The 27,673-nt window shown below is 54.3% G+C and overlaps 1 protein-coding gene across 8 annotated transcripts; it reads right to left on the bottom strand.

The window, feature by feature from the left end:
• Positions 1-33: 33 nt before the first annotated feature.
• Positions 34-26,107, bottom strand: FCHO1 (FCH and mu domain containing endocytic adaptor 1). 8 transcript variants are annotated; one of them, XM_036876077.2, is made up of 29 exons: positions 26,038-26,084; positions 22,615-22,679; positions 21,271-21,315; positions 20,463-20,533; positions 16,585-16,676; positions 15,477-15,551; positions 14,256-14,397; positions 12,747-12,899; positions 12,396-12,500; positions 10,990-11,088; positions 10,800-10,914; positions 9,675-9,719; positions 9,485-9,563; positions 8,726-8,750; positions 8,267-8,326; positions 7,597-7,773; positions 7,488-7,512; positions 7,068-7,119; positions 6,456-6,547; positions 5,826-6,101; positions 4,388-4,500; positions 4,206-4,293; positions 3,925-4,033; positions 3,094-3,249; positions 2,644-2,776; positions 1,872-2,071; positions 1,183-1,238; positions 649-813; positions 34-318 (listed from the first exon to the last, which is right to left on the bottom strand). In XM_036876077.2, the coding sequence occupies exons 4-29, from the start codon at positions 20,487-20,489 to the stop codon at positions 296-298; spliced, it is 2,682 nt and encodes an 893-aa protein (XP_036731972.2). In that variant the 5' UTR covers positions 20,490-20,533; positions 21,271-21,315; positions 22,615-22,679; positions 26,038-26,084; the 3' UTR covers positions 34-295. The 8 variants fall into 8 exon arrangements, with proteins under 8 accessions (XP_036731972.2, XP_057346099.1, XP_036731970.2 ...); XM_057490116.1 differs by lacking the exon at positions 26,038-26,084 and adding an exon at positions 24,432-24,504; XM_036876075.2 differs by lacking the exon at positions 26,038-26,084 and adding an exon at positions 22,953-23,054.
• Between the last annotated feature and the right edge of the window lie 1,566 nt (positions 26,108-27,673).

Genomic DNA, 27,673 nt, shown 5'->3' with positions numbered 1-27,673 from the left:
TAGCAGTGTGAAAGAAATTTCCTGGAGCAGGAAAAGGCTCATTATTTATTTTATTAGAAAATAAAGTGTTTATTTAAAGAACATTAAAAGTCCAAGGACTGGCATGGGAGCTGGCGTGAGCAGAAGTGAATCTCAGGCTCAGCCAGGCTGGGTGTGGGTCTTCTCTCCACATAGCTGGGGCCTTGGTGGAGGCCAGGGTGGGACCCAGAGTCTGGCAGGAAGGCAGGGAGCAGTCAGTGAGCACCAGGACGCAGGGCAGAGCCAGGACCAGCAGGGCTGGGCAGCCTCTGCACACTCAGCAGCTCACCAGGTACATTCCTGTGGAGGGGGGCCATGAGGAGGGAAAAGGGGGTCCCTTACCCCTTCCTTACCCCTCACCCAATCCTCCTCAAAACACCCCTGCTGTTCCCACTTCCCCTTGGTCCCCCACAGCCTCTTATGGGGGCAGGAGAATGGGGTGGGGGTAGGAGATGGCAGTCCTTCTTGACCCCTCCCATTGCAGTCCTGACCAGCCTCCCCACCTGTGTCCCCCAACCTGGGTCTCCAAGTCCCAGCACCCACCCATCCTTCCCCAACACTCCAAGTGTCTCCCCTAGCTCCCGCTTGGGCCCAGCTCCAGGGGTGTACAGCAGTGGGGTAGGGGAGTACCTGTGGCGAACCTCCGCTTTACCAATGACATGCGGTAGCCACTGCCCACCAGCTCCAGGTCCACGCCTGACAGAGTGGTTCCCTCACTGGTGAACTGAGCAGCCACTGGGCTGGGTGTGCTGGGCCCTGAGCACGGCTCCCAGCTGGCAGATAGATGGCCAGAGCCTGGGGAGGTCTGAGGTCAGCAGGGCTCCAGTCCCAGTCCCACTGAGACCCAGGTTCCTCCTGGGCCCTACACCCGCACCCTCTGACCTGTGGCCTCTATCCTCTCCCTCAGACATCCTCTGTGCCCTTGTATCCTTCCCCTTTGTACCCATGGGGCCACGTGTGGTTTGCTAAGGAGCCCTCCCTCGGGGCTTTTATATCTGCTGTGCCTGCCCCAGGGATGCCCTTTCCCCCACTTTGTCAAAGCCCTTTCAAGCTTTCCTCAGTGCCCACGCTTCCCTGCCCCCAGCATGTCCCCAGTCCTCCCCCAGTTTAAATAAGTCCCTCCCAGCTGTGACCCCCAAGCCCTCATGCACAACCATAACTCACCCCCTGCCTCAGACACGTCTGGAAGCTTCCATAGGAGCCGCTTCTCTCCCAGGTTCCTGGCATCGAGAGAAGCTTGGTCAAGTGTCCCCCAGAGAGGACACTGGGAGCAGGGGCCCAGCTCAGTTGCCTCTTGCCTACATGACCCAACAAACCAAGTAGGTCCCTTCCCTTGCCTCAGTTTTCCCATCTGTGAAATGGGAGTAGGGTACAGAGCAGCTGGGCCCCAGGGCCCTCTATCCTTACAGCATTTTTAGATGATGCATTCAGTCTTTAAGCCTGGCTTTTCATGGCAGCTTCTACCTTTTGCATAAAACAAAGGCAATGCTGTGCAGTGACTAAAAGCCCAGTGCCAAGAGCAGGCTGGTTTCAAATCCTTGGTGTGACCTAAGATAGGTACCTTAGCCTCCCTATGCCTCAGTTCCCACTCTATAAATGATGGCACCTCGAAGGACTGCTATAAGCCCTGAGCCAGTCACTGCATGCAGAGCACATGGGACACACCTGACATGTAGGAAGCTCTTGATGTTGTTATTATTGTTGTTAACAACACCATCCTTAGCTCTAAGCAAGGTGAGCTCATGGTGATCGGTTGGGCCTAGGACAGACCCTTTAGTTGCTATATCAAGGGGAGTTCTGGGGGTGTCACAGGAGCACCGCAGAACCTCCCTTGGCCTCCAGTATGCCCTCACCAGGTGGCCGCTGGCTGCAGGCGGACGTTGGTCACAGGCTCCCCCATAGGCAGCAGGATCTGGACATTGGTGAGTGGTGTGCGCACGGCTGTGGCACCGGTACGGTAGCTGTACTCCACCGAGACCTGAGTAAGGGTCTCCCCGCACTGCCAGTGGGCACTTAGCTGCAGAGGCACAGACTGGGGCCCCGGGCGGGAGAACTAGGAGGAGCAAAAGCAAGAACACGAGAGAGGCCGTGGCCTGGGCCACCCTGTCCTGCCACACCACGCACTACTCAACTCCCCTGACCCTGCCTCGCGGCCCGCCATTCAACCAACCAGATCCAGCACTGCATATGCAGCCCGAAGGGGACCATTCCTCTTTCCGGGGCGACTGCGGATCAGAGCCTGCACTACACCATGTTTTCAGCAGAGGGCAGGAGAGTGCCTCGTTCTAACAAAGTCTGCTGACAGGTGCCGGGCTCAAGATTCCGGAATGGGGCCACTTCTCATTTACATAACGGTGCCATCTGCACTAGGGCAGGCCTGGTCCGACTATGAAGCCACCGTTCATTTCCTGCTCACCCTGCCAACCTCCCCCAGCTCCCCCAGCTCTCTCGCGGCTACTCACCTCCGTTTCTGCCTCCCTTTCCCGCCCCACCCCCTCCATCCCCGCCCCTCCGCCTCGCCCCGCCCCGCCATGCCCCTCCGCCTTGCCTCGCCCCGCCCCCGCCATGCCCCCCCACCTCGCCTCGCCCCGCCCCCGCCATCCCCGCCCCGCCCACGTGGCCCACCTGGTATCGTAACAGCACTACATTGTAGTAGGAGGCCGCTGGATTCTGCTCTGCCTGACGCTGCAGGGCCTCAGTCAGCGCTGCCATGTTGAGCCAGAAGTCTTTGGTCTCAGGGTCGCTCTGGGAGGGGTCACTGTAGGGACCAGAAATAAACACCCCGACCCTCTTCGGGAGATGCCTTCCAAGCGCCCAGTGCATCCGACCTACCCCAGGGCTTTCTAAAGATGTAGATTCCCTGGCTCACCTTGGGCCCAGCAAAGCAGGACCCCCAGGGGACGAGGGATGGGAAGCAGAGGAAGGAAGGAGAGTGCGGTTCAGAGCGGGGACAGCAACTTCTCAGGGCCACACAGACAATCCCAAGAGGCAGGGCAGGAATTCAGAGCTGGGGGCCCCTAACCCCCTCATCCACCTCTGGGACCTCCTGCCCCCGCCCCTACCCTCCATAAATACCTGAAGAGCAGGTCAGCATTGGGCTGGAAGTGCTCAATGGGGGCCGTGTGCAAGAGGCGGAAGCTGAGGACCGGCGGGGGTGGGGTCCCACTGAACACGCGCACAATGCCAGCAGGGAAGGTCATGGTCAGCTCCCCAGTTACTCGAGCCAGGCAGCTGGGATGGGGGTCAGAGGACTGGGCATTGGTTCAGGCTCTGCCCAGCACCTCATCCTCCCCTCTCTCCCGGCTCCGTGGCAGCTGGCAGCTCCGCAGAAGCAGCCAGGCCCTGACCACTCCCAGCACCCGGACCCCAGCCTCCTCCCTTTGAGTTCCTGTCTGGACAGCAATCCAGGTACCAGAAAGAATCCACCCTGGGTTAGGAGGTAGAAACACCTTAGTTCTCTTTTCCCCTAGGCAGGAGGTTCAAAGAAACACATTCAGTTTTATAACTCCTTAGCTTGGGTTTAAGGTCTAATACCCTCCTTTCTTCGTGGTTTGTTCTTATGGTGTTTTCTGCTGGGCACCGCCTCTAGATTACCCTTAGGCCTCTCTCAACTAGCCCTTAACCTGCCCCTCCGTGGGCCTGGCCTCTGGTCTTGCTCCCTTTATTTTGATGCCCACACAGTAGCCTCGCAGGAAGTTCTCACAAGAGTTCCTCTAACCTGAGGCTACAGCAGTACCTAGCCCTGCTCAAAGTGCCTGATCGCTCAGCTTAGTGTTCAAGGCCCTTCTGTGGTAAAGTAGGTCATGAAACATACTAAAGGTTGTCACTGCTGGAACCCAGAGGCACAGCCCCCAGGGAGCCGTGTTTGCCCCTTCACAGCCTGAACTATCCCCTTTCTCTGTGTACCTGGGGCTGTGGCCGCGGAAGTAGGCGTGGACATATTCGGTGAAGGCAGTGGCCACAGGCAGGGCATCCTGGGAGCCCAGGACCACAGGGCTTGGGCCCCGGGAGACTCCTGGGGGTAGTGGGGAGGGATCGGGGGACAGACAGACAGAGTGAGCCCAGGTCCCAGGCTTCACACCGTCCCCTCTGCCAATGGGACCTCCACTGGACCACTTATCCATCCACCCAGACTAGAGAAGGTGGAACCGAGACCCAGGGAGGGCCCCAGGGCTGCCCCCACGTACCATGTCCTGTCTGTGATGAGAAGCTGGGCCGTTCTAGGATAGTGCTGGGGGCCGAGGACCCCAGTGGTGAAGGACTCAGGGAACGAGACTGAAAGGTAGACCAGGCTGTGAGGGCCCCAGGAGCAGGGCCTTGATGCTGCCCCAGAGGTGACACCTCAGCCCAGCTCCTGCCTTCACCCTACCAGATCTCCATTGCTGCGTGTGAGGGGGCAGGACACCTTCCTGGAGCGGGGTCTCCGGGGTGGAGCTGCCAGGCCCTCCCTGGCTGTGAGGTCAGCAGTTACAGGCATCAGGTCTGGGGAGAGCATGAGAATAGGCGTGGCTGAGATGCTGCCCTGGGCCTCTCAGGCCTCCCCAGAGAAACAACTTAGTAAAAAATGGGAAGTCAGGCTTATTTTGGGGAGACACCTTGGGTCTGAAGTCCTGGAACTGCAGAAAAGGTGGCAGACAGGACTATAGACACTATTCACAACCCTGAGCCTCCCACACACCAGACTGGTGGCCTGATAAGGAGTGAGCTCCCCATCACTGGGGGTATACAAGCAAGGGCTGGATGCTCAGGAGGCAGGCACCCTCTGGGGATTTGACAGAAGGTTTTAATCTGATTTTGGAAATTCCATGACCATCATCCTTTCTGAGAGTTTGAGGGTAACTTCCTACCCTGGTCTGTGTCTGAGTCTCACCCTTTAAAGTTAACTCACAACCTAACAGGTTCCCCTAGCTCTCTGGCTTCCCTAGTGTCCCTTGCTCTGCTCCATCTACAAATGCTTGCTCGCCCACCTCCCCACCACTTACTTACACCCTCTACCCCCTCCCCCAGGGTTTCTCAAAGGTACTACTGATGTCTAGGGCTGGATCATTCTCTGAGGGGGTGGAGGGAAGGCCCTGTACCCTGCAGGGTGTCAACCAGCATCCCAGTCTCCACCCACTAGATGCCAGTGGTACTCACCCATCCCCAGTGGTGACAATCAAACAGCAGTGATGACACTGCCAAATACCAAACTGGCCTGGTTGAGAACCCAAGTTCTACAGTGAAGCTCAGATAGACAACTCGAGTCGTCTGCATTTGGCAGCTCCACTCATTCCCCTGGTGCTCCCACGAGCCAGCTCCAACCAGGCTCCTTCTCCAACCAAGGGTGCTGCTAAGCACCGTCACCATTGCTGGGGACCGCCTGTGGCCCGGCCCACACTCCCTGACTCAGGGTCCCCGGGAGGCCCTCCACCCCAAGCCTAGGACTTCCCTGCCCCGTCGTACCTCCAGCCACGCCCCAGCTCCGCCCTGGGCCCGCCCCTCTCGCTGGGGGACCTCCCTCTGCCCCACTGCGCCCTCTGCTGGGAACACCCTTCCGCCTTGTCCCTACGGCTCTGTTCTCACCACCGTCAAACCTCAGCTCAGATGTGGCCTCCAGGGAAGCCCCACCCTGCTGAGCCTTCGTCAGGCACCTGTCACCACCTGCCTTGTTAAATACGCGTATCATTACTGTCCCTGCAAGCTCGGGGGTTTCTGACCACCTCGGCGTCAGCTGTGTCTCCAGCACCCCGTTCAGGCCCTGGCCACAGAAGGCGCTCAGTCCTACCCCCGGGGCTCCGATAACTCAGAACCGGGGCCGCTGGACTCACCTCCTCCAGCCACGGCCTCCAGACCCCAGGGGCCCGGGGATGGGGCGAGGGGCTGTGCTGAGTCCGACAGAGGTAGGAGCCGTGTTCCTATCGACTCGGGGGGCGGCGCCCTACAGCTAAGTGGGCTCTGCGGGGTGCCCGAACGGGGGACCCAGGAATCCGGGGAGGGCCCGGGTGCCGCGTGGGACGGCGAGTCCAGCCCGGAGTCCTCCACGTTCTCAGGCGAGGAGGAGGAGAACGGCGAGGGGCTGGAGGTGAAGCCGAAGCTGCTGGAGCCTGGGGGAGGGAGGGGGCGGCCAGCTCCAGACCCCACCCACTCGGAGTCCTGTCCATCCCCCTGCAGGCCGCGCCCATGTCGGGAAAGGGTCCGCCCCCATTCAAAGTCTTGCCCACCCCAGCAGGCCACAGCTCTGGTCACTGCCCCTCCCTTCCACGCTGCCCCGCCCATCCACCTGTTACTACCCTCACTCCCGCAAAGGCCCCACCTTCTCCCGGGGTCGCGCGCCCTCACACTGACCCCCAAAGGACCTCACAAGCTCCCTCCAGCCACTCTCCGGCCTCCCCTTGCAATGGCCCCACCCATTCTTCTGCTGGCCCCGCCCATGCATCTGAAGTCCCTGCGCCCATCACCTGTAAAATCTTCGTGGTCAAAGGCAGACTCTAGGGGCGGCCCAAAGAAGTTCTTGGACACCTGCTCATCGGATTGCAGCTTCTCTGTACAGCTGGGGACCGAGTGGACAAGACTGGTGGTTTCTATTGCTTCCATGCCTCCTCTCACTTCAGGGCCTTTGCACATGCTGTTCTTGGTCTTGAGCTCCCAGCAAACCCTGTAGCCACCTCCTGCTCCTATTCAGGACTCAGCCCAAATCCCCACCACCACCACCAGAGGCCCTCCACTGCTACCCCAACTACAGTTACCCACTCCTAGCTTTCATCATTTAGTTTCTTCTTACAATTTGGAAGTATAGAATATGCTCTCACTTATTTGTTATTCTTAAAATCTGGCCAATTGGATGTGACTCTAAGAAGGGGGACCTATCTTGATCATACATCCCCAGAACCCAGACTAACACGAGTACACCGCAGGCACTCAACAAATGTTCATCAAATGCATAAGTGGTCACTGAAAAATAGCAAGCCCTCAACGCCCTGCCAGGTTGAGAAGGGGAGGAGAGAGGAGGCAGGGATAGCCCCCACCTGCCCACTTATGTTGGCCCAATGTCCCACGCTGGTGAAACCCACCTGCTGGTCCTTGGGGCAGATCGAGGTCTCTGTGGCTTACTAGCAGCATCCCCTATGAGAGATACACCTCCCTTAGTCTTCCTATTGCCCTGCCTGCAGGGCTCCCCACTCCACAGACCAGGAGACTGTCCAGCCCACTGCCCACGGTGATCAGCAAAACAGGCAAAGGGATGTAAACTTGAGCCAACCTATCTCTAGGCCTTGGCTTCTTTCCTGGCCCCAGCTACCCCTTTCAGCTCTCAATTAATTCTCATGACCTTATAATGTTACAGAAGAGGGGACTGAGGGTCAGAGTGGTCTTTGAGAGACAGAGGGTCAAAGCAGTCTGGCCCGAATCACACAGCAGAGCTGGGATTTGAACCCACACCCACATTCCAGGCCCAGCCTCTCTTCCACATGCCCACCCCTCAGGCTACTCACGTGAAGAATGGCGTTTCATGGTGCCCTGTGGACAAAGGGGGAGCCATTAGGTCGTGGATGGCCAGCCAGCCCCACCAGCTGCATCGGGAGCAGCTGTCCCACACCTCACCCCTGGGCCAGGAGGGAGGATGAGGCTGCCAGCCGTGGCTCTGAGCTGCGCGGCAGCCGCCTCGGGGCTGTAGGCTGGGGCGCGGGCTGCGGCGGGCTTGATGTGCACATGGAACTTGCGGGGCTCCTCATCGTCGAAGTCAGAGTCACTGGATGAGAAGCGGGAGGGCTCTGCTGTGCGTGCACCTCGGTTAAGGGGCCAAGCAGATCCCAACACAGGGTCTCCCTCCAGTCAGCCCTCAAATCTATCCCTTCCTGCTCAAACCGTTTGCGGGCCTGTAAAATTCCATCTCTCACCACTTGTCACCCTGGCCTTGACACGTTTTTGCCACCTGCCCCCCAACTCTTTGCACAAACATGCTCTAGCCTAAACTAGCAACTTCTATTCAGCTGCTAAACCCCATCACTGGTGCCCCTCCTCCAGGGAGTCCCTTGCCTCCCCTCTGGGGTCACCCAGCCCCCCTCTATCCCTCTTACTTAGCCCTGACCCCACATAGCAGAAGACTGAATTTGAATCTAATTCATCCATACTGGTAGGTTTCGTGACACGCCCCCCCCCCCCCCGCCCCATAGTGTGCACAGAGAGGGCTTGCTAATAGTGAATGAATCACTGTGGACAGAGCTTTGTCCTTGCTGTGCCAACAAGTGCCCCCAGAGGGTGCCAGGAGGATATTGTTCTGGGTCGCATCAGGTTGGACAGTGAAACCTTCTTCATCCACCTCTGGACATGTCTGGGGGGACAAGAGGTAAGTCAGGCCCCCCCAACCAAACCTCCCATCGACCATGCCATGCCCCTCTCCCATCTCTGGGCCCTGACTCAGACCTAAAAGCCCCAAAGGCAATAATGATTTTCCCCGAGTGGGTGGAAAAATTCTTGGGGGAAAAGAACATGCCACTGCCCCTCCTGAGGGGGCAAGGGCTGGAGGTCAAACTGAGGCTAAGGACATCAGTCCTCCCCCCATGGTCCGCAGGGGTTTGCAGCCAAGGTGGGATTTGAACTCGGTCCCGAAGCTGTGCCACCTCTAGGCCCTTGAGCTCCAGGCTTGGCTTCCAGGCTTGGGAGTCAAGGTAGGATTGAACCCCTCCCACCTGCAGCCTGGCCTGACCCCTCCCACTCCCATGGCACTTACCACTGAATCAGGCTCCAGGGAACCTCTGGGAATGGAGAGAGATGTTAGTGTCAGCTTCCCTAGCTCATCTTGCCCCCTCCTCAGCCCGCAACAATGGACATGGCTCCTGGGGGCGGCCCTTGGGCCGCAATATTGTCTTGAGCTAGCCCTGCAGGCAGTGGGCACTTGGGCCTTGCATGGACTAGGAAGTGAATTTGGAGTTTGCTGAGCTGGGGGTGTCAAACAGCTTGGGAGGGGAGGAACCCAGGAGCTAATCTGAAAAGCTGACCTGAGAAGGTAGGAAATGTAGGGGCTTGCCTCATCAGGGAAATAAAGGGGGAAAGAGAAGAATCCTGGGCTAGGCTGAGCAGAGTTAATCCTGGATTAGCCTGGGGAAACATGGGCATGAGGAAGAATTCGGTACTAGTTTGGATGGGGAGACTCTTGGGCTTGTCTTCGCAAAGTAGGAATTGCTGGGCTCGATCAGGTGTCGCAATAGCAGGGCTAGCCTTGACAAAAGGGAGAAATCCTGGGCCAGCCTGGGTAGGGGTGACCCTGGGTGAGTCGGGACAGGCAGATCATGTCCAACCTTGGCAAAAGGAAGAATCTAGACTAGCTTAGGCAGTGGTAATACTGAGCTAGCCTGGGACAGAGGCACTTGTGGTCTAGCCTGGGTAGAGGGAATGGGCTACTCTAAGCAGACGACTTCTGGGATATCCTGGGCAGGGGAATGGATCTTGGGGTAGCTTGGGCCAGGGCTGGGCAGGGGTGCTTCCTCACACAGCTGCAGGTGGCTCCCGCTCCCGCCGGCTCAGTCCCGGGAGGCGAAAGGCCTTGGTTCCCCGCAAACGTTTCATTGCTGAAAACAGATGAGGGGGGCAGAACTGAGCCTAAGGGTGCCCCTTCCCATTCAGACCTGCCTCCCTTGCCTCATGGTCCAGGCTGGGCATCCAGGCCCAGACGTACTTGCCTTCCTGCAGGGCAGCCGCACTGTATGCCTCAAAGTCCAAAGGCCCTGAGACAGAAGAGATTGAGAAACTCAGTCCCGTGGGGAGACTGGGCCTGGGAGAGGTACCAGTACACCCTTGGCCACACAATAGCATCTGGGTCACACAATAGCTCAAGGCCAGTCAGGGTCCAGGGCATGAGCCAAGATGCTAACTCAGCTCCAGAGATGGTCATGACGGGATGGGCTGAGATTTCCGGAATGGTTGGGATGGTTGCCACCCTAGGATAGGCTGGAAAGGGTGATGTCTGAGTTACTCCTTCTACTTCCAGCATTTCTGGGTGGGACTTGGGTGGGTCAGAGAAAGGGCCATGAGTCTGCTGTGAGCTAGGTCTCAAGTGTCAGGATGAGCAGCGGGGACTCTCTCCCAAGTGTGACAGGGAGCCGTGGAAGGTATGTGAGCAGGAGCAGGGTGTGACAGATCTGGGGCCAGTGAGGGGCAAAAGTGGGGGCCCATACAAAGAGAGGTGGCCTGAGCTATAGAGACAGAAGGGAAAAAGGACAGACCTTAGCAATTGACTAGACTTGGGGATGTAAACTGTGCATTCATTGAGTACCTACTGTGTGCCAGGCACACACTTTGCCCTCTACCTGCATCAAATGACTGATGTTCAAAACACTATTAGGTGGGGATTATTCATCACTGCTTTCCAGATGAGGAAACTGAGGCTCAGTGAAGTCAAGACATTGTCCAAGGTCACACAGCAAGCAATGATGAAAAGACACAGACCCAGATCTGATCCCCAAACTTTTGCTCTCAACTCTTCCCTGACTCTGCATCTGGACATTTTCTAATTGGTCTTTTGCTCAACAACCCTCAGTGGCTCCCTTGGGCCTTCAGGGTAACGTCTGAAGAGCTGAGCCCGGCACTGAAGGCCCCACTCAATGGTAACTGGTTGTAAGATTTACATGTAAGACCAGGCCTCAAGTCCTCTTCCTGTATAGGCTGCAGAGTGAGGTTTGTCATCAATGCACGTTTCCAGTGAGGAAACCAGGGCACAGGGAGGCTTAGCCTCCTGCCTCTTGAGTCCTCTTCTTTCCCTGCAGCTGGGGCCCCACAACCTAACCCCAGCAGATGTGCCGACTCACCAGGCTTCTCCCGGCCTGTGCCTTTGCTCTCTACAAATTTCCTCAGCAGCATCTCCACGCTGACGTTCTCTATATTCTGTTTAAACTCCTCATGCACCTGGGCCAGATGGATGGACTGTGTAACTGGGCAGGGCCAGGGCCCTCTTGCCCAGCACCCCCTGCCTTGTTCCCTAGCCCCAGCCCCACTCACCTGCCCAATCTGCACATGGGTGTCCTCCACCGAGTGAGCATAGGAGGCCAGCAGGGCCTTCATGTGCTGCAGATGGCTCTCCTCCATGGCTTGGAAGCGCTGAGGCAGAAGGCGAGGGGCAAAAGGGAAGGTGGAGACCACAAGGAGTGGCCATTTGACCCAGCCTGACCAATGAGAATGTTCCAACCCCCTGGCCTCAGTGATTGGTTGGGGGAAGAGCCAATGAGAATCTGCTCTGAGACTTCTGCGGTAACTACAGGGAAAGAGACATATTCAGACCCTGAGTCAATGAGTTGGTGGAATACATATGGGGGCTGCTGATGGCCATTTTGCTGCATGCACATACACACACACACACACACACACACACACAGAAGAGCATGTCTACTTGGGAATGAAGCGCACACACACACACAGAAGAGCATGTCTACTTGGGAATGAAGCACACACACACACACACACACACACACACAGAAGAGCATGTCTACTTGGGAATGAAGCACACACACACACACACACACACACACACACACACACACAGAAGAGCATGTCTACTTGGGAATGAAGCACACACACACACACACACAGAAGAGCATGTCTACTTGGGAATGAAGCACACACACACACACACAGAAGAGCATGTCTACTTGGGAATGAAGCGCGCACACACACACACACACACGCACACAGAGAAGAGCATGTCTACTTGGGAATGAAGCCCACAGCAAGAAAACAGACTTGAGAAGCAGAGAGGAACAACTTCCAGTTGAGCACTTGGATCCAGCCGTGCCTGAAGCATTCCCCTCTAACTTTTCAGTTCCTTGAGCCTATAAATCTTCTTAGTTTGAATGAAGGTTTCTATGACATGCAAAATTAGAGAACAAAAATTCTGATTCCTGATGCTGAGCTTCCAGTCAGCCTTTTGGTGGACATAGTCACCCTTTTGGAGGATACAGACCCAGAGATGTGCAGTGCCTTGTAAAAGTTCACATACATGGTGAAGAATGGAGGCTAGACCTGTCTTGTTCAAAAACCTCATCAATAATAACAGAAATAATGATATTAATAATAGTAACGATTTATAGAGTGGTTACTATGGGGATGGTACTAATCTGCACACTGCACATACAGTGACTCATTTCATCTTCACAACAACTCTGTGAGGGAGGCACTATTACTGTCCCCATTTTACAGAAGGGGAAACTAAGCCACAAAAATGATTTGACTTTTGAAATAATAATATCAACAATAACAATAGCAAACTGGCTCTAGAATTCTACAGATTGAAGCCTGTGACCCTAAGGCTTCTGGGGGCCAAAGGTTTGGGAAGTTCTGGACTTCCGAGCCCCCTGGCATCCTGGGCCAAGGAATGCGTAGTACTCTGAGTTAGAAACCCTGGTTCCTACCAGAGCTGAGTCCAGCATCTTCTGCTCAAAGTCCGCGCGGGCAGAGTTGTACTTTTCCACCAAGCGCCGCAGGCTCTCGGCTGCCTTCTTGGTCTTGGTCTCTGCCTAGGAGGCACAGGGAGGAGACAGGGTTGGGAGGGGTTGGGAGGGGTTGGGAGGAGGACACTCAGGGCACTTCCCCCTCCTCCCAGTCCCACCCCCAAGGAAGACTTGTTGGGGTGCCCAGGGTGTGGTGACACATGGAGGTTCAATGACATTTTACTTTCCCATCAGGCAGCCCCTCCACCCCGCAGCAGATGCCTCAGACCTGCATGGGCTGGGGTGGCTGGGGACCGGCAGCCACGGGCCCACCTTGTCCAGCTCCTTCTGGCTGGTGCTTTCCTTCCTCAGCCGCTCCTGGTCCATGCAGCGGCTCAGGTAGTTTTCGCGGGACTTGGGCAGGAGCTGGCTGACACCCGCAAGGACTTGCACAGCATCCGTGGTGCCCACTGCTTCCTCTTTGCACTGCATGGGGCGGGGAAGGGGAACTGTGAGTGCCATCTGAAGCCCCAACTGGGGAGCCAGGCCTGAGCAGCCCCTTGGGGTATGCTGTAAACCTCTCAGGTTCCCCAACTTTCTGTGGGATTCCAGGCCTTTTTGGGTTTTTTTTCTGAGTCTCCTTCTTCTAATACTCTATTAATCTCAACAATTCTAACTTTTTATATAGGTAATACTCACACATAATTCACATTTCACAAGTTTTAAGGGGTGAGCTCAGGAAAAAAACCTCCCTCGGACTCCAAGGGCTTGACTTAGGAGTTCCCTATTATTACCCATACATTTCCAGAAATACTAACACATGGACAAACAAATGTGCTTGTTCTAGCCCATTTTTAATGACAAGTGGCAGCCACCCATGTTGTTTAACTGTTGTTTTTTCCACTTAATAATCCATTCCCAAGACTGTCCCATAACAGCCCACAAAGAATTTCCTTGCCCCCCTCCATTTTTTAAGAATTGTGATAAAATACACATAACATAAAATTGTCCATCTTAGCTATTTTTAAGTGCACAGTATTTTGGGGGCTTTAAAACTGCCGATTTAAAAGAGCTCTGTAAATGCAAAGCATCTATGACTCTAGAATCATGAGCTTTGAATATTTGGGGATCTTGAGAAACTAAGGTTTGAATTTTCCAAGATTCTAGGTTTGTTAGGAGTCTAGAAATGTCAAATAACAAGACCTGTAGCTTCTAATGCTCTAGACCAGGGGCCGACAAACTTTTCCTGTAAAAGGACAGATAGTAAATGTGTTTGGCTTGTTACGAACACTCAACATGTCTGTTGCAGCTTGAAAACAGCCACAGACAATATGTACATGAATGGGTGTGGCTATGCACCAATAAAACTTTGTTTATTGACACTGAAATCTGAGTCTCATATAATTTTCACATATCACAAAATATTCTTTTGATTTTTTAAAATTCTTTTTTAAATAACCTTTTTATTTTGGAATATTTTTAGATTTACAGGAAATTTGCAAAGACAGTACAAGAGTTCCCATATACCTTTCAGCAATATTCTTTTGATTTTTATCCCCTACCATTAAAAAATGTAAAAAGCCATTTTTAGCTTGCAAGCTGTACCAAAACAGGTGGTGGGCTAGATCTGGAATGCAGGCCATAGTTTGCAGCTCCTGGTCTAGAATTTTGGGAGTCTGCAATTTGACCTGCAAAATGCTCGGGTCTGTGGGAGTCTGGGTTTGATGTTGTGGAAGTAACAGAGTTCTCAGAGACACACATGAGGGGCTGGAGGCTCGAAGCATCCTTCCAGCCACTGGTGACCCCCACCCACCGGCCCAGGCAGTGCCTGCTGGCACACACCTTTTTGTGCATCTTGAGCTGCTCCTCACTGTAGCGCAGCACATCCTTGATGAGGTCCTGTAGCTTCCGAGTGAGCTCTAGGTGGCAGAGGGCCAGCTTGTCCGAAGAGACACGGAAGACCTCCCAGAGCGGGGCGAAGGTCCTGGGAAGAGGTGGGCTCATACCCAAGGTCCAGCAGGCCCAACCTCCCAGGGGTCCCCTCAGAGAACACAGTTGGCATTGGCTCAGGCACCTCTTGCGCACTGGGCCCTGCTAAGCATGAATATGTATTAGCTTATTTCATCCCTACTGCCACTGTGCGAGGCGGGTCTGTGACAGATGGAAACTGAGGCACAGGGGGCTCTATAACTCAGCCAAGGCCCCTCAGCAAATGAACCTCAGAGCTGGAATTTAAATCCAGGCCCTGCCTCACACTGAAGGGCAGCTAAGGGTCAACCTGCCCCAACAAAATGCACAGGGCCTGCATCTAATTCCTCCATCACCATACGCAAGACCTTTGCCCCACGGCAGCCATGGGGAAGTTTGCAAATGGCAGTTGGGACCACATCACATCCCAGTTTAAAAGAAGTCACCTGTGTGTTGGGCCCCTGTGGCCCTGTCCCCTCTTCCTTCCCTTGCACTCCATCTCCACCTTGCCCAGCCTCTGCAGCCTTGCCAGCCTCTTTGCTCTTCCTTGAACATGCAGAATGCATTGCTCCCTCAGGGCCTTTGCACTGGCTGTGCCTCCCGTCCAGGTCTCTGTTCCCTGACACTCCCGGGGCTGGCTCCTCCACATTATTAAGATCTCAGCTCCCAAAACTGGAGCTAAGGAAACCAGAGCCCACCCCAGAGGAAGCACCTGACCTCTCACACTACTGTTTCATTTCTTTTCTAGCACTTTTCACCCCAGTGAAGGATTTTGTTCATGTTTGTGTGTGACATCCGGGTTGTCACACATCCCGGATGTACATGGCATGGAGGTAACTGGGGATTTTATCTGTCTTGATTGCCACTCAGTCGCTGGTGCCCAGGATAGCATAGTATGTGCTCAGTAAATGTTTGTTGAATGAATGAATGAACTAGTGGGTAGATGAATGATATATATATTCCTCTGTTCAATTAGCCACATAAATAGGGGGACAACTCTGTTCTACATGTCACATGTCCACCCAAGGGTAGGCTCCCGATGCCCCCAGGGCCCTGCGACCTTGGTGATCCCTACCCCACCCATGGCTCACTCACCCCACAGGGGTCCCATTGCTGGCCAGCTTGGAAAGTTTCGCCATCGCCTTTGAGTAGGTCTCCTCGATGGTGGCCCTGGGTAGGAGGTCAGGGAAAATATGGGGAATGTCCTGAGCACCCTTGAGAGAGACTCCACTCCCCTAGGCCTCAGTTGCCCAACCTTAAACATCTGGACAGTAGCTTCAAGGATAGTCCCCTGCTATGGGGGAGGCATTTTGGAAATTCCTAAGAGAGGTTTTTATCCTTAAGTAATATATTTTACTAGCAGCAATAGCAGTAGAACAGTAGGTAAAAAATTTCTGAGCACACACTCTACATGCTTTCTGTAGTTTGCTTCATTGAATTGCAGGAGCAAACTCCTATGCCCTTTTCCCCGCTGGACAGACTCTGCTAAATGCCTGCCTAATATCCACTCACAGTTTTTGTCCTAATAGAACATTAATTTTGTTTGGGGCAGCAATGTGCCCAGTTAAAACCAATTATTTGGGGAGGACATGGAAGGTATTTTTTGATAGAGGCACCCATTTGTTACCACATTAATGGATGGGTCTAGGTGCTGAAGGCCCTCAAAATAAATAGTGGTCCCTTTCCTGTGCAGCTCAGATGGTCCGCCTGGACAGCCACAAAGAGAAACACCTGGTTATAATCATTTGGACTCTCTGCCTAGATTAAACAAGTGTTCACCTGCTGAGTAGCTGGGGAGCAGAAGGCTACCTTACAATTCGAGTTTATTATGTTTCCTGGGATATGGATGGTGGAGCATTTATATGGTGAAATGTAGATTATTTCATCGAATATGTGTTTTATTGTACACAGGACACGAGTTTGCGTTTTCAAAAATGTCTCCTCTAAGTAGGTCATATTATCATCTCTTTAGAAGGAGGCATTAGAAACCTGGGGATTGTTGTTGATGAAGGGCGCGTGGGGTTAACCGTGCGGAGACCTGCAGGTTTCCAGGGCCTTCAAGCCCTTCCTGGAGCCCACAGGGATCTGGATCCTTACTGGGCAGTGGAGGGAGGCGCAGGGGGAGAGGAGAGAGGTGGTGGGGCCTGAAGTGGGCGTGGCTGCACGGACTGCAGGGCATGGTCATAGGGTGTGGGGGCCTCACCTCTCCCGGATGAAGTCTGCCAGCTCCTTGGTTGAGATGGGTCCCTGCTTCACGCTGTGATACAGAACCTCAAAGCCATGGTTTTTCTCACCCTGTAGGGGAATGGGGGTGGAGATTGAGAAAGGGGATGATGATGTCAAGGCTGCCTAGCAACAGGGGCGTGGACAAAGGAAGCCAATCAACAGAAATCTATCCCCAGGGTTGTAGGGTTTGGGTGAGGCCGTAGCCAATCAGTCTGCTGCGTTTCCCCCCTGGTCACAAGGATTGGTTCATGGGCCTTAAGTTGGCCCAATCAGAGAGAAGCCTGGGACTTTCGTTAAATAGTTGAGGGAAAGATTTTCTCATTCTGCTTGTTGTGTCTTCCTGTCTCCATCTTTCTGTCTTTGTATCTCTTTCTCTCTGTTTCTTTGCATCTCTCTGCCTCTGTTTCTCACTCAGTCTCTTCCCATCTGTTTTATTGTGTGTCTTTCCATAAATGAGGAATTTATACAGACACAGGAGATACTGGAAGCCAAATGGAAACCATGAACTTTGTAAAGACGTTGCATCTGAAAGGGTCCAAAAAAATGTGTTGAGTCAAGTTACTGGATCAAACCAAACCTGAAGCTGAATTACTCCCACAATATTTCACCTTTGCTAGCCATTATCCCTGTTGGTTAAATCACTGTAACATGGTTTCTGTTGTCTTCGACATGGAAACTCCCTGAGATGCCCAGAGGAGGGTCTGGGTCTGACCCCTCTCTCAGGATGCAGCGATGTCCAGTTCAGGGTGGGGCCCAGAAAGGGTATTTGAGTTTGTTTAACAAATGAACAAATGAGTTATTCTGCTGTTACCTGGTGCTGGTGGGAACAGAGCCTCTACCCTGGTGCCTCACACAAAACCTCTATTATAAATGGACAACCAGAATCCCACGCCATAATGAAGGGAATGGGAAAATAATAAGGCAACAATGTTTTAAAGCTGGTTGGATCCTGTCGCACGTGAAGGGAATCGTGTCTGAACACTAAGCTGTCCATTAAAAAGGGAGACTAGCTGGGGTCCAAGGGAACTGGAGACACGGAGCACCAAATAGGGCCTTGTAATCAGGACTAAAAGAAGTGGCTTGTGGCGAGACCTGATGTTATTTAATTCCCAACATGGATCACTGAACCAATGCCTTTGGCAGCACTCAGCAGGCCTTCTGGAAATGGTGGCTTCCTCCAGCCACCCCCAAACCTGTGGGGTTCCCCTCCTCAGTTACTTGCAAGCCTAAAAGCTAAAGCCAGAAGTCACTACCAGATGATCCTTCTTGTCACACAAATGGGAAAACTGAGGCTGAGACTGGGGCAGACCCAGGACAGCTCAAGCTCAAATCTCAAATCTTCCAACAGTCACCCCTCATTCTATAATCATCCATCACTCCCTATTGCCTACCAGCTAATGTCCAAAACCCTTAGCCTGGAATTGCCTTTCCAACCTCACCTCTCAGCTCCCTCTTGGCCTCATCAGCAAAATGGCAGGTGGTGCAAAGACGTGCTGTGCCTTACCTCCACTGCACCTTGGCCTGGGCCACTCCCACCACCTGGCTCACCAGCCTATATATCTCCTTCCACCCATCCTTCCAAGGGTCACTGCCAGGCCCACCTCCTTCAGGAACCTTCTCAGGCTCTCCTCAGACACCCACTGCCCTGAAAAGTCACTCTTGTTTCCTCTTGCTCTTCTGGAATATAATGTTCTATGTTCTCATGGCTGGAGTCATGCTTTGAAGTTTCAAGTGTCAAATTCTCCTTTTATGCACTGGGTCACTTTGGGTCAGTGACCTCCCCTCTCTGGGCCTCAGTTTCCTTTACTGACAAATGGAGACAACAATAGCACACACCTCTTAATGGTCTTGGTGAGATGAGGCTGGTAAGCTGGTGAACCCAAGGCCCCCTGCACAGTGCCTAGAGCCCAGCAGCCCCCTGCCTGCTCTGCCCGCCCTGGGGATCCCTGGGTGAGGCTGCACCAGGCACTGCCGCCCAGGCCAGCATCTGGGGCTGACTCAGAGCCAACTGCTGGCCTGTTTCCCAGACCTGGCAAAGCCCCCAGCAGTATCTGCCTCCCTCAGACTGGGCTGGCAGCTGGAGGTCCTAGGAGGGTCTGTTTCAGGCCTGTGCCTCCTGTCAGAACCTCTGGAGTCCAGTCTTGCCCCCATGCCAGCCCCAGAAGGATCTTCCAAACACAGCTTAACTATGTCCCTCTCCTGCTCACACTTCCTCCATGGCTCCCTAGTGCCCTCCGTGCCTCTGGCCCTGCCATGGCCCAGTGGGACTGGGGCATCCCTGTCTGGCTTGATCTCCCCTGATTGGAGCCTCCTTCAGGACAGCTAGGGTCTCAGTGTCACCCAGTAAAGAGCCACCAATACAAACAATTGATTGAAAGAAATATTGCGAGGGACAGCTATCCCAAGGGCACCCCCTAAGTACTGGGGAGGCAGGAATTTCATCCCCCTTTCCCGGATGGGAAAACTGAGGCTTGGAGACAAAAACTCAGCTGCCCAAGGGTTTCTAGCAGAGACCAAATCAAATCCCAGGCTCAAAGCTCTTATCTACCCTCTATCAGGGTATCTTTAGGTAAGGGGTGTGCATCGGGGGTGGCTTCTATTTCCTCTGCTGATCTGAATTTTCTGCAGCGAGCTTGCATACCTCATGCAATTAAAAAGGATTTAAAGTTTAAAGTGTAGGTGCTGCTGTCAGGGTTCCAAAATGTGGGTGACAACTAATCCTCAAACGGTCAACCCCTTATACAGGGATGCCAACAGTGGCTCAGAGAGAGGCAGCCCCTTGCTGGGGTCACACAGCCATTCAAAGACAAATCCAAGGAATCTGACCCTTGGGGAGAAGACAGAGGTCGGCCTTCCCAACTGCCCGCCCCCTGCCCTCCCCACGCAGGTGGCAAGGGGGTGCGGCCCCTTTAAGAAAACAAGTGCCAGTAAGAAGAGCCCCAGCTGGGGAGGGAGCGGCCTGTTGTCAGGGGCAACCACTTGCCTAGCAACGGGCTCCCTCTCCAAGCTCCAACCTCACAACTGGGGAAGGGACTTTTTCTGCCTGGTCCTTCCTCAGCTCCCTTGTTCACATACCCTCTGCGGCTCCCCATTAGCCTGGCCTTGCAGGAGGAGTCCTCGCCTGGAGTGCCTTTCTTACATCCTGGAAAACCTCAGCCTTTAAAGCCCACAGCAAGCATGGCTCTGTGTCCCGGCTTCCCCTCTGGTTGCAAGGCTGGGTTCAGCCCTGACCCTGAAGGTCTGGAGGTGTCCGGCTGACTCTGTGTCCCCCAGACTGGGAGCTCCATGGGGTCAGAGCTGGGACGGAGCCTCTTGGGGACCCCAGTGTCTCCGAGAGTTGCTTGGGTATGGGGTGGGAGTGGCAGGGAGGAAGGGAATGAATGAGTGTAAACAAGTCTGCTTACTCAGCCCTCTTGGGTCACCGTCTGTGGTCCTCACCGCATACAGCCGAGGGGTTAGGGGGCCTCTAGAGGTCAGATCAAGAAAACCCCCCAACTCTCCAGGATGGGAAAGACATGGAAATTCCCTGCCTGGAATGACTCTGGATCCTGAAGTTTAGTCTGGCCCTGGGATTGGATCCTGACTCTGCACTTTATTGGGCCACTTAAGGTAAAAGATTCCTGCCCTGGGTCTCAATCTGCCTGTTGTTCAAACTGTGAACTTGCCTGAGCTCAAAAGGCCCACGAAGTCGGGGGTGTAGATTCAAACCCAGCCTGACTCTTCCCACTTTAACTTCTACCCCTGTAGACCCTCCACTTGCCCAGGACTCTGCTGACAATCTACTAGCTCCCCCATCTCCATAAAACCTCCCACAGCCCTTCCAGGAACCCCCTCCAAAATAAGAGTCAGTTTTACCCAAAAATGTTCTCCAAAATATGACATCGTGATGACCTCTGTGGAGACCCCTGCAGGCTCCTATTCAGTGCCTGTTTGAAGAAAGAGAGGCAAGTTTGAGCTGCAAAGTCATGGCCACCTTGAGCCTGAGGAGGGGAAATTCCAACTCTCCTCCCTTTGGAGGAGGAACCAAAAGCCCCAGAGTACCTGCAATGATCCAGCCCAAGGCCTGGCAGGATCATCCTCCCCTTCCTTCCTGCCACCCCCACCCCATACCCAAGCAACTCTCTAAGCAGTCCTCGGTCCAGGGGGTCAGAGCTGCACTAGATGGAGGGATAGGGGCTGGGGGAACCCAGACTAGAGGAAGGGCATGAGAGTTGGGGTTTTTAAGCATGAATAGGAGTTCACTGGCAGGGGCTGCATATTAGATGAGCCACCGCTTGGGTGGAAAAGCTCTGGGCCATTCCACAGGTGGGAAAACTGAGCAGCCTCCTCCTTCCCCAAGAAGAAACCACTTGCCAGGGTCACACAGCCAGGAAGTGACTAGATTTGTGCCCTGGGCCAGCTGAATCCAGACCTGAGCACTTAACTCCACACTGGACAGTTCCTGTGGGAAAAGGGTTTGATGAGAGATGGACCATGATTGGCCACATGGGTCAGGGTCTTTGAAGTGTCCCCAAGAGTCCCTCAGGAGCTCTTGAATCCCTCCACAACAGGTCCAGTCTCATGCACACTCCTGGGATGGAGAGCTCACCCCTCACCATGGTGGCACAGCTGACATTGGTGTCCCTATGAATCCCAACCTTGCCACCCAGAGGCCAATGTTCACCTGGTGTCTGAGTCACTGTCCAGCTCTGTGCTTCAGTTTCCCCATCTGCAAAACAAGAGGGAATGCCTAGAAGGGGTTTTTCTGGGGGACCCCAGGCTTCCTTGCGGAGGGGCCTGGGCCAAGCCACTCAGTGAAGGAGGGACACTCGGTGTCCTTGGCGTGTTCTGGAGACCGGGCTTGTCACAGGAACCGGCAGGCCTCATCCATAATTCATGACCCCGCGGGCAGCTCAGCAGCAGCCAGGCGCCCAGGAATTACAGTGGCAGCAGTGTCAGGGCTGCTGCCTGCAGGATTGGGAAAGCTCCCTGGGCTTCACTGGGAAAGGACCAAGCGAGGACCTTGGAAAAGGGCACCCCTCACTGAGCCTCAGTTTATCTAATCTTGAAAGTGACTTTAATTTGACCCATTACCATCTATCCCCCAGTCCCTTGACTTCTGTAAGTCACCTAGCATCCACCATTTGCCCATGAGGCCAGGACAATGCCAGGGTCCATTAGATGATCCTTCACAACCACAGCGTGGGGCTCAATCCCAACTTACAGATGAAGAAACGGAGACTTGGCCCTGGGCCCTGAGGAGCCTCTAGTCTAGGGGAATAGAGCTGGATAGATACCCATTTCTGCAGGGTCAGAGTTGGGCAAAATAGAGAAACAACTAGGGGAGCCTGTACTGAAGGAGAGGTATGGGGCTTGGGGTTTTAAAGCACGAATAGGAGTTCACCAGGCTAAAAAAAAAAAAATTTGATTCAAGAAACATTCCCAACCACCCCTCTTGCTGGGTAATGCTGGGGCCCCTGAGAAACTTCAGTTGCCAATGCAAGCCCTGAGGAAACCCAGTCTGGTGGAGGGCATGCTTGGCTGAGATCCCAAGGATGAAGAGCCCTAAATTCCCATCTCATTTCTCAGTTTCTGGCCGTGACCTAGACCCTGAGCATCTCCAAATCCCTTAAGGCTGCACTAACTGATATGGGAACCACTAGTCCCAGGTGGCAACCTCATTTTAAGCTAAGTAAAATCAAACAGTTAAAACCCCAGCTCTTCAGTTATGCCAGCCTTGCTTCCAGGACTCAGTAGCCACTTGGGGCTGGTGGTCACCATATTAGACAGCAGAGATAGAGAAAGTTCTGTGCTGCTCTAGAGGACAGGGGATCCTGGGAGCCAGCAGGCCCAAGTTCCCCAGAAACTAAGAATCTCACTACTCTTTTTACAACTCCGATGAGACTGCCCCTCCCCCTGCCACATACATGGAGCACCAGTATGTGTGTGTGGCACCATGTCCCACCCGTCACAGGTACTAGTTCATTCATCCTTCACAACCATAGTGTGGGGCTCAATCCCAACTTACAGATGAAGAAACTGAGGCACAGAGAGGTCACTCACTGTCTCCTGGTCACTGATTCTGTTCTTGGCCTGTCTGCCAAAGAACTCCCATTCAGAACCACCATATGGGGCTCTGGGTCTCCACGTCCCCTCTGCCCCCCACAGCCTGCCCCACCACTCAGAAGTGTAATGGGGGTTAGGGTGGCAGAGTGAAAGGTGGCACCCCCCCACAGGCCCCTGCCCAGCCCAGCCCAGGAAGTGACACCTGCTATTTCTCCTGAACCCAGCCGGGCAGAAGGGCCTTCCTTCTGTTCCTGGGTTGGGGGGCCAAGGAGAAGGCCTCCTGGCAGGGCTGGAACTCACCGGACAGGGCAGCAAGTGGGGCTGGGAGGCCCTGTCAGACAGGGAAGGCACCAGGAGGTAGCCACGCGGCCCCTGCCACTTCCGTGAGCACCGAGTGGAGGCCTGTGTACGTGGGGGACAGGAAGCTCACCCTGCCCCGCCCACCGCCCAACCGCCACCCCCCTCCCTTGCCAGACTAGCACCCCTGAGACCTTTCTGGAACCATGCAGGCCATGCATGGGTAAACTGAGGCCCCTGAACCTGGGGCCCCCAGCCTGGGGCTATTATTATCCAACCAGTAATAATCATGACAACAATTGTAATATAATAGCACCCACAGATTAAGTGCCAACCTTGGGCTAAGCATTCAACATCTCACCATCGTGAGGTGGGCTAATCATGCCTGTTTCTACAGAGGTGGAAACTGAGGCTCAGAAGGGGACCCTACACAACCAGGGTCGCACAGTCAGTGAATGGCAGCAGTTAGACTTGAACCCAGGCCCGCATTAGGACTTCTACAGGCCAAGGTACTTCTGCTTCCCTGGGTCCCTTCCTCCACGAAAGAAAAGAATTTAAGCTATGTTTTCAACTGCATTGCCATAGAGGTGAGTATATTAATACCATATATTAAAATGTTTTCTGTGACTCCCAAACTCTTTTTTTCCTTCTGATTTTAAAAGAAATTAAAACGTCTTCATGGACCTCTAAAAGTATTATGCCCAAGACACAGTGGTCGTTGCCTCTGATGGAGGAGTCAGCCCTGCTTGAACCCCAGTCTCGGGGCCTCCACAGGGCAAACCCCAGAGATGGACAGGGACTTGCCCAGTGGCACACAGCTGATTGCCAGCTGATACTGACTCCCCCACCCTCTGGCTGCAGGAAGCAGGAACAGAGTTCTCTGGGGGTGATTGGACACAAGACCCAGGCCCCATCTAGAGATCCTGCCTCCCCAGCACCAATTTCCAAAAACCAGGCTCTGCGCCTGGTCTACGGAACCTGTGGGCAGGCAAAGCGTGGCAGGAACCATGTCAGCAAAGAAAGCAGGGCCTCTGCTGGCTGTCCCAAGCCCTTGCTCTCCTGCTGTGTGACCTGGGGCCTCCCCTGACCTCTCTAGGCTTCCAGGGGCCTATGAAACAAGATCTGACCTTTTGCTTCCCTCGGACCCCTGATTTTGCACAGTAGGGCCAGGTTGGAGTTTTTGCTTCCTTGGGGACTGGCCTCCTGGCCGTGGTCTTTCAATGGTCAGCTCTGTCATGTGCTTCCTTCCCCTAGGCCTGGCCGCCAGAGCTGTGACCATTTACACAATCTGGCTTGATTCTCTTAACAGCACTTTGGGACAGTGTTTCAACTTGGCCATCACCCCATTGGGGAAACTGAGGCACATGCTCCATGTCACAGAGCAACTGAGCTGTAGAGCTTAGGAATTTTTCAGTCCACTGCACTGGTCCCCTCCCTTTGTTGCTTTGTTTGGCAAACACCTATTGAGCACCAACTGCATACCTGACTGCCGGGTTCTGGAGACACAGCAAGCGGCATGCCTGCAGGCTTACCTCTCTCCTCTTATTCTGGTCAGCTGTGACCCCATTTATGATCATAAATATTGTGATTAGTATTATAATGATCATGTCTGTATTTATAGTTCCCATCCTCCCACAGTGTTCCAATCTTCCAGGGGGAATTCAGCCCATTTCACAGAAGGACACACCAAGGTGCAGGGGCTAAAGCCATGATCCAAGAGACAGGGAATAGGCTTGCCTGAGACTTCCACTTCCTGCTGCCCAGGACCCCACCCAGGAACTGGCTCGCCCCTGGCGTGGGTCATGGTATGTGGGTCAAGGTATGCCCTGGGCAGTCAGATCAGGTTGTTCCAATGATTGCAGCTTGATAATCTGTTTTACTGTTTGGCAGAGTGGCCTTTCCGGAAATGCAATAGTGCGACCATCAACCCATTTTGAAGTGTAGTAAACTGAGGCTTAGGCCAGCAAGGCATGTGGTGCGAGGTCTCAAAACTATTGCTCTCTCACCCCCCAAACCACTGACATCTTAAGCAGAAGGGTGGAATCACAATCTGTCAAAAGATGGGGTGGGTGGGTTTCAGAATCTGTAGATACAACCTCTTAAACCCACAACCCCATTTGCAAAGGGGAGAACTGAGGCTCAGGGAGGTGCTGTCACCTGCCCAAGGTCACCAGTGAGACGGTCCAAGCAAAGCGGCCTCGTGGTCCCACGGTGGCTGGGGCAGGCAACTCCTGGTATCTGAGGCAGATGGAGCGCCCCACCTCCCCGCCCCGCCGCTTCCCCCACCCTCTTCCACACCCCACTTGCAGTCAGCCTCCAGCAAGATCCTAATTTACCTCGATTTATTTTAATCCGCAGGAACAGATGCTCACTGCCCACCCCCCACTGAGGCAGGGACCACCCCCAAGTTCACTGCTTCAGGCCCTCCCAGGCCTGGCCTGGCCAATCCCTGCCAGGCAAGGGACCCCACATTGACCCCCTCCCCAGAATTTCAATTTGGGGTCCCTGCAGAGTATGCCAGTGAAACGTCCCCACCCCATCCTTATGTAAAGGACTGGGATAGTACAGACTAGAGTACCAGGGGACCCCCAGTTCCTCCACCAAGCCTGGATTGGGGTACACAGTGGAGAAAAAGGGAAGGGGGTTCTTCCTCTCTGTCCCAAGGGTCTGCAGGCCTGAGCTGGGAAGAGGGAAACCGGGGGTGGTCTCCACTTCGGCTGTCCTGGGTTCCAGGTTGGAAGGGGAGCTGCGCCCCCATCTTTGCAACCCGGGAACCTAGACCCACATCCAGGCTTAGAATAAAGGGATTTGGGGAGGGGTCTGGCGTAACAGCCGTTCCCCTGCACGCTCTGGTTCTAGGCCAGGAGACTAGGGACCTAGAGAGGGGTGCCTATCTTCCTTCGCTGACTCTCGATTATCACCGTAGGGAGGCCGGGTGCCCACCGCGCAGCCTCCCACCCCCTGGTCGCTATCCCGCACGCCCCGCCGCGCCTTTGCACCCCATTGCCGCGGGGACTGACCAGTGTAGTGTGCACGGGGGGCTGCGAGGGCCTGGGGCCTCGGAGGGGTTCCCTGGGACAGCACTCACCTCCCAAGCTCGGACCGAGCCCCGCGCTCGCCTCCACCTGCGGCTTGGTCTCTGGCACCCGAGACCGCCCCGCCCCTGCTCTCCCTCCCTCCCTCCGCGGCTGCGGCGCCGCCGGCGGGGTGGCCCCGCCCAGGGGCGTGTCCTAGAGAGCCCCAGCCCCCAGCGACGGTTCCCAGAGGCAGGGGCGGGATCTAAGTCCGCGCGGCCCGTCATTGAGCCAATTAGGCGCCCTCTGCCAGCCCCGCTCTCTGATTGGCTGAACCGGAGACACGGCTGGCTCCTCTCCTCCCCAGCCCCACCACCCCCGCCTCCATGGCCCGCAGTTCATTTGCATAAATTAAAGCCACAGCTGCCTCTCCTTCTATCTGAGATGCCGTGCGAGCGGGAAAGGGTGACCAGTTTCTTAAGCGCCCAGGCACTTGTGAGCAGGACAGTATTGATACTCATTTTACAGATGAGGAAACTGAGGCCCAGAGAAGGCAAGGACTTGCCTGGAGGCCGCACAGCATATCAGCTGCCTAGGGTCTGGCCCCAGGGCTGGGAAGAGCCATCTGCAAGATGATGTCATGTCAGAAGTAGAAAAGGTTCCCGTCTCCCTCACTTGGGCCCTCATAAGATGAGGCTGACACAATACTTTCCAGTCCCCCATTCAGCCTCCCACTGGGACACTTGGCAGGTCTCCTTGCCCCAGCCTCCCTGACTCGGTAAGGGCAGCTCAGGGGTGTGGACCAGAAGCCTGGGAGTCTCTGAGAATCTTCTTCCATTCATCATTCATATTGGTCCTGCTTCCTGAATCACCCCTATTTGCCCATCTTCCTGTGCCCCTCAGTGGCCTGGTCCAGGCCGTCATCCCCAGCCCACATGCTCCTCAGCCTCCTACTTGGGCCTCGTTCCTTCCACCGACTGTCCAGACAGTCCCCATTCCCCATGGCAATTACAGCTTACATATATATATATATATATATATATATATATATATATATATATATATATATATACACACACACACACACACACACACACTTATTTTAGAGGAGTTTTCAATTTACAAAATTACTGTAGACTGTAGAGTTCCTGTGTATCCTACACCCAGTTTCCCTGTCATTAACATCTTACATTAATATGGTACATTTGTCACAATTAGTGACCCAGTGTTGAGATATTACCATTAACTAAGGCCCATAGTTGATGCAGATTTCCTCAGTTTCCCCTAATACCCTTTTTCCATCCCTGGATTTCACGTGACATTTAGTTGACAGCCTCCTTCGGCGTCTCTGGGCTGAGACAATTTCTTGGATTTTCTTGGTTTGGATGACCTTGGCGGTTTTGAGGCGGATTGGCCAGGGGTTTGTAGGACAACCTGCAGGTGGGATTTGGTTTTTCTCATGGTTGGACTGGGCTGGGGGGTTTGGGGGGAGGCCACAGAGGTAAAGCTTCCTCATCACACTGCGTCCAGGGCACGTGCCATCAGTGTGACTTTTCGCTGTGATGTAGAATATGGCTGAGGTAGTGGCTGTCCGTTGTTACACTGTGAAGTCTCCCTCTTCCCCCATTCCTTGCTGTGCCCTTTGGCAGGAAGTCAGCATGCACAGCCCACACCTGAGGGGTGGGGAGTCTGCTCCCTCTCCCCCAGAGC

The sequence above is a fragment of the Manis pentadactyla genome, chromosome 12 (assembly GCF_030020395.1).
Source record: "Manis pentadactyla isolate mManPen7 chromosome 12, mManPen7.hap1, whole genome shotgun sequence".
Taxonomy (NCBI): domain Eukaryota; kingdom Metazoa; phylum Chordata; class Mammalia; order Pholidota; family Manidae; genus Manis; species Manis pentadactyla.
The sequence above is the reverse complement of the archived record's forward strand: the minus strand, read 5'-3'. Positions and strand labels throughout refer to the sequence as shown.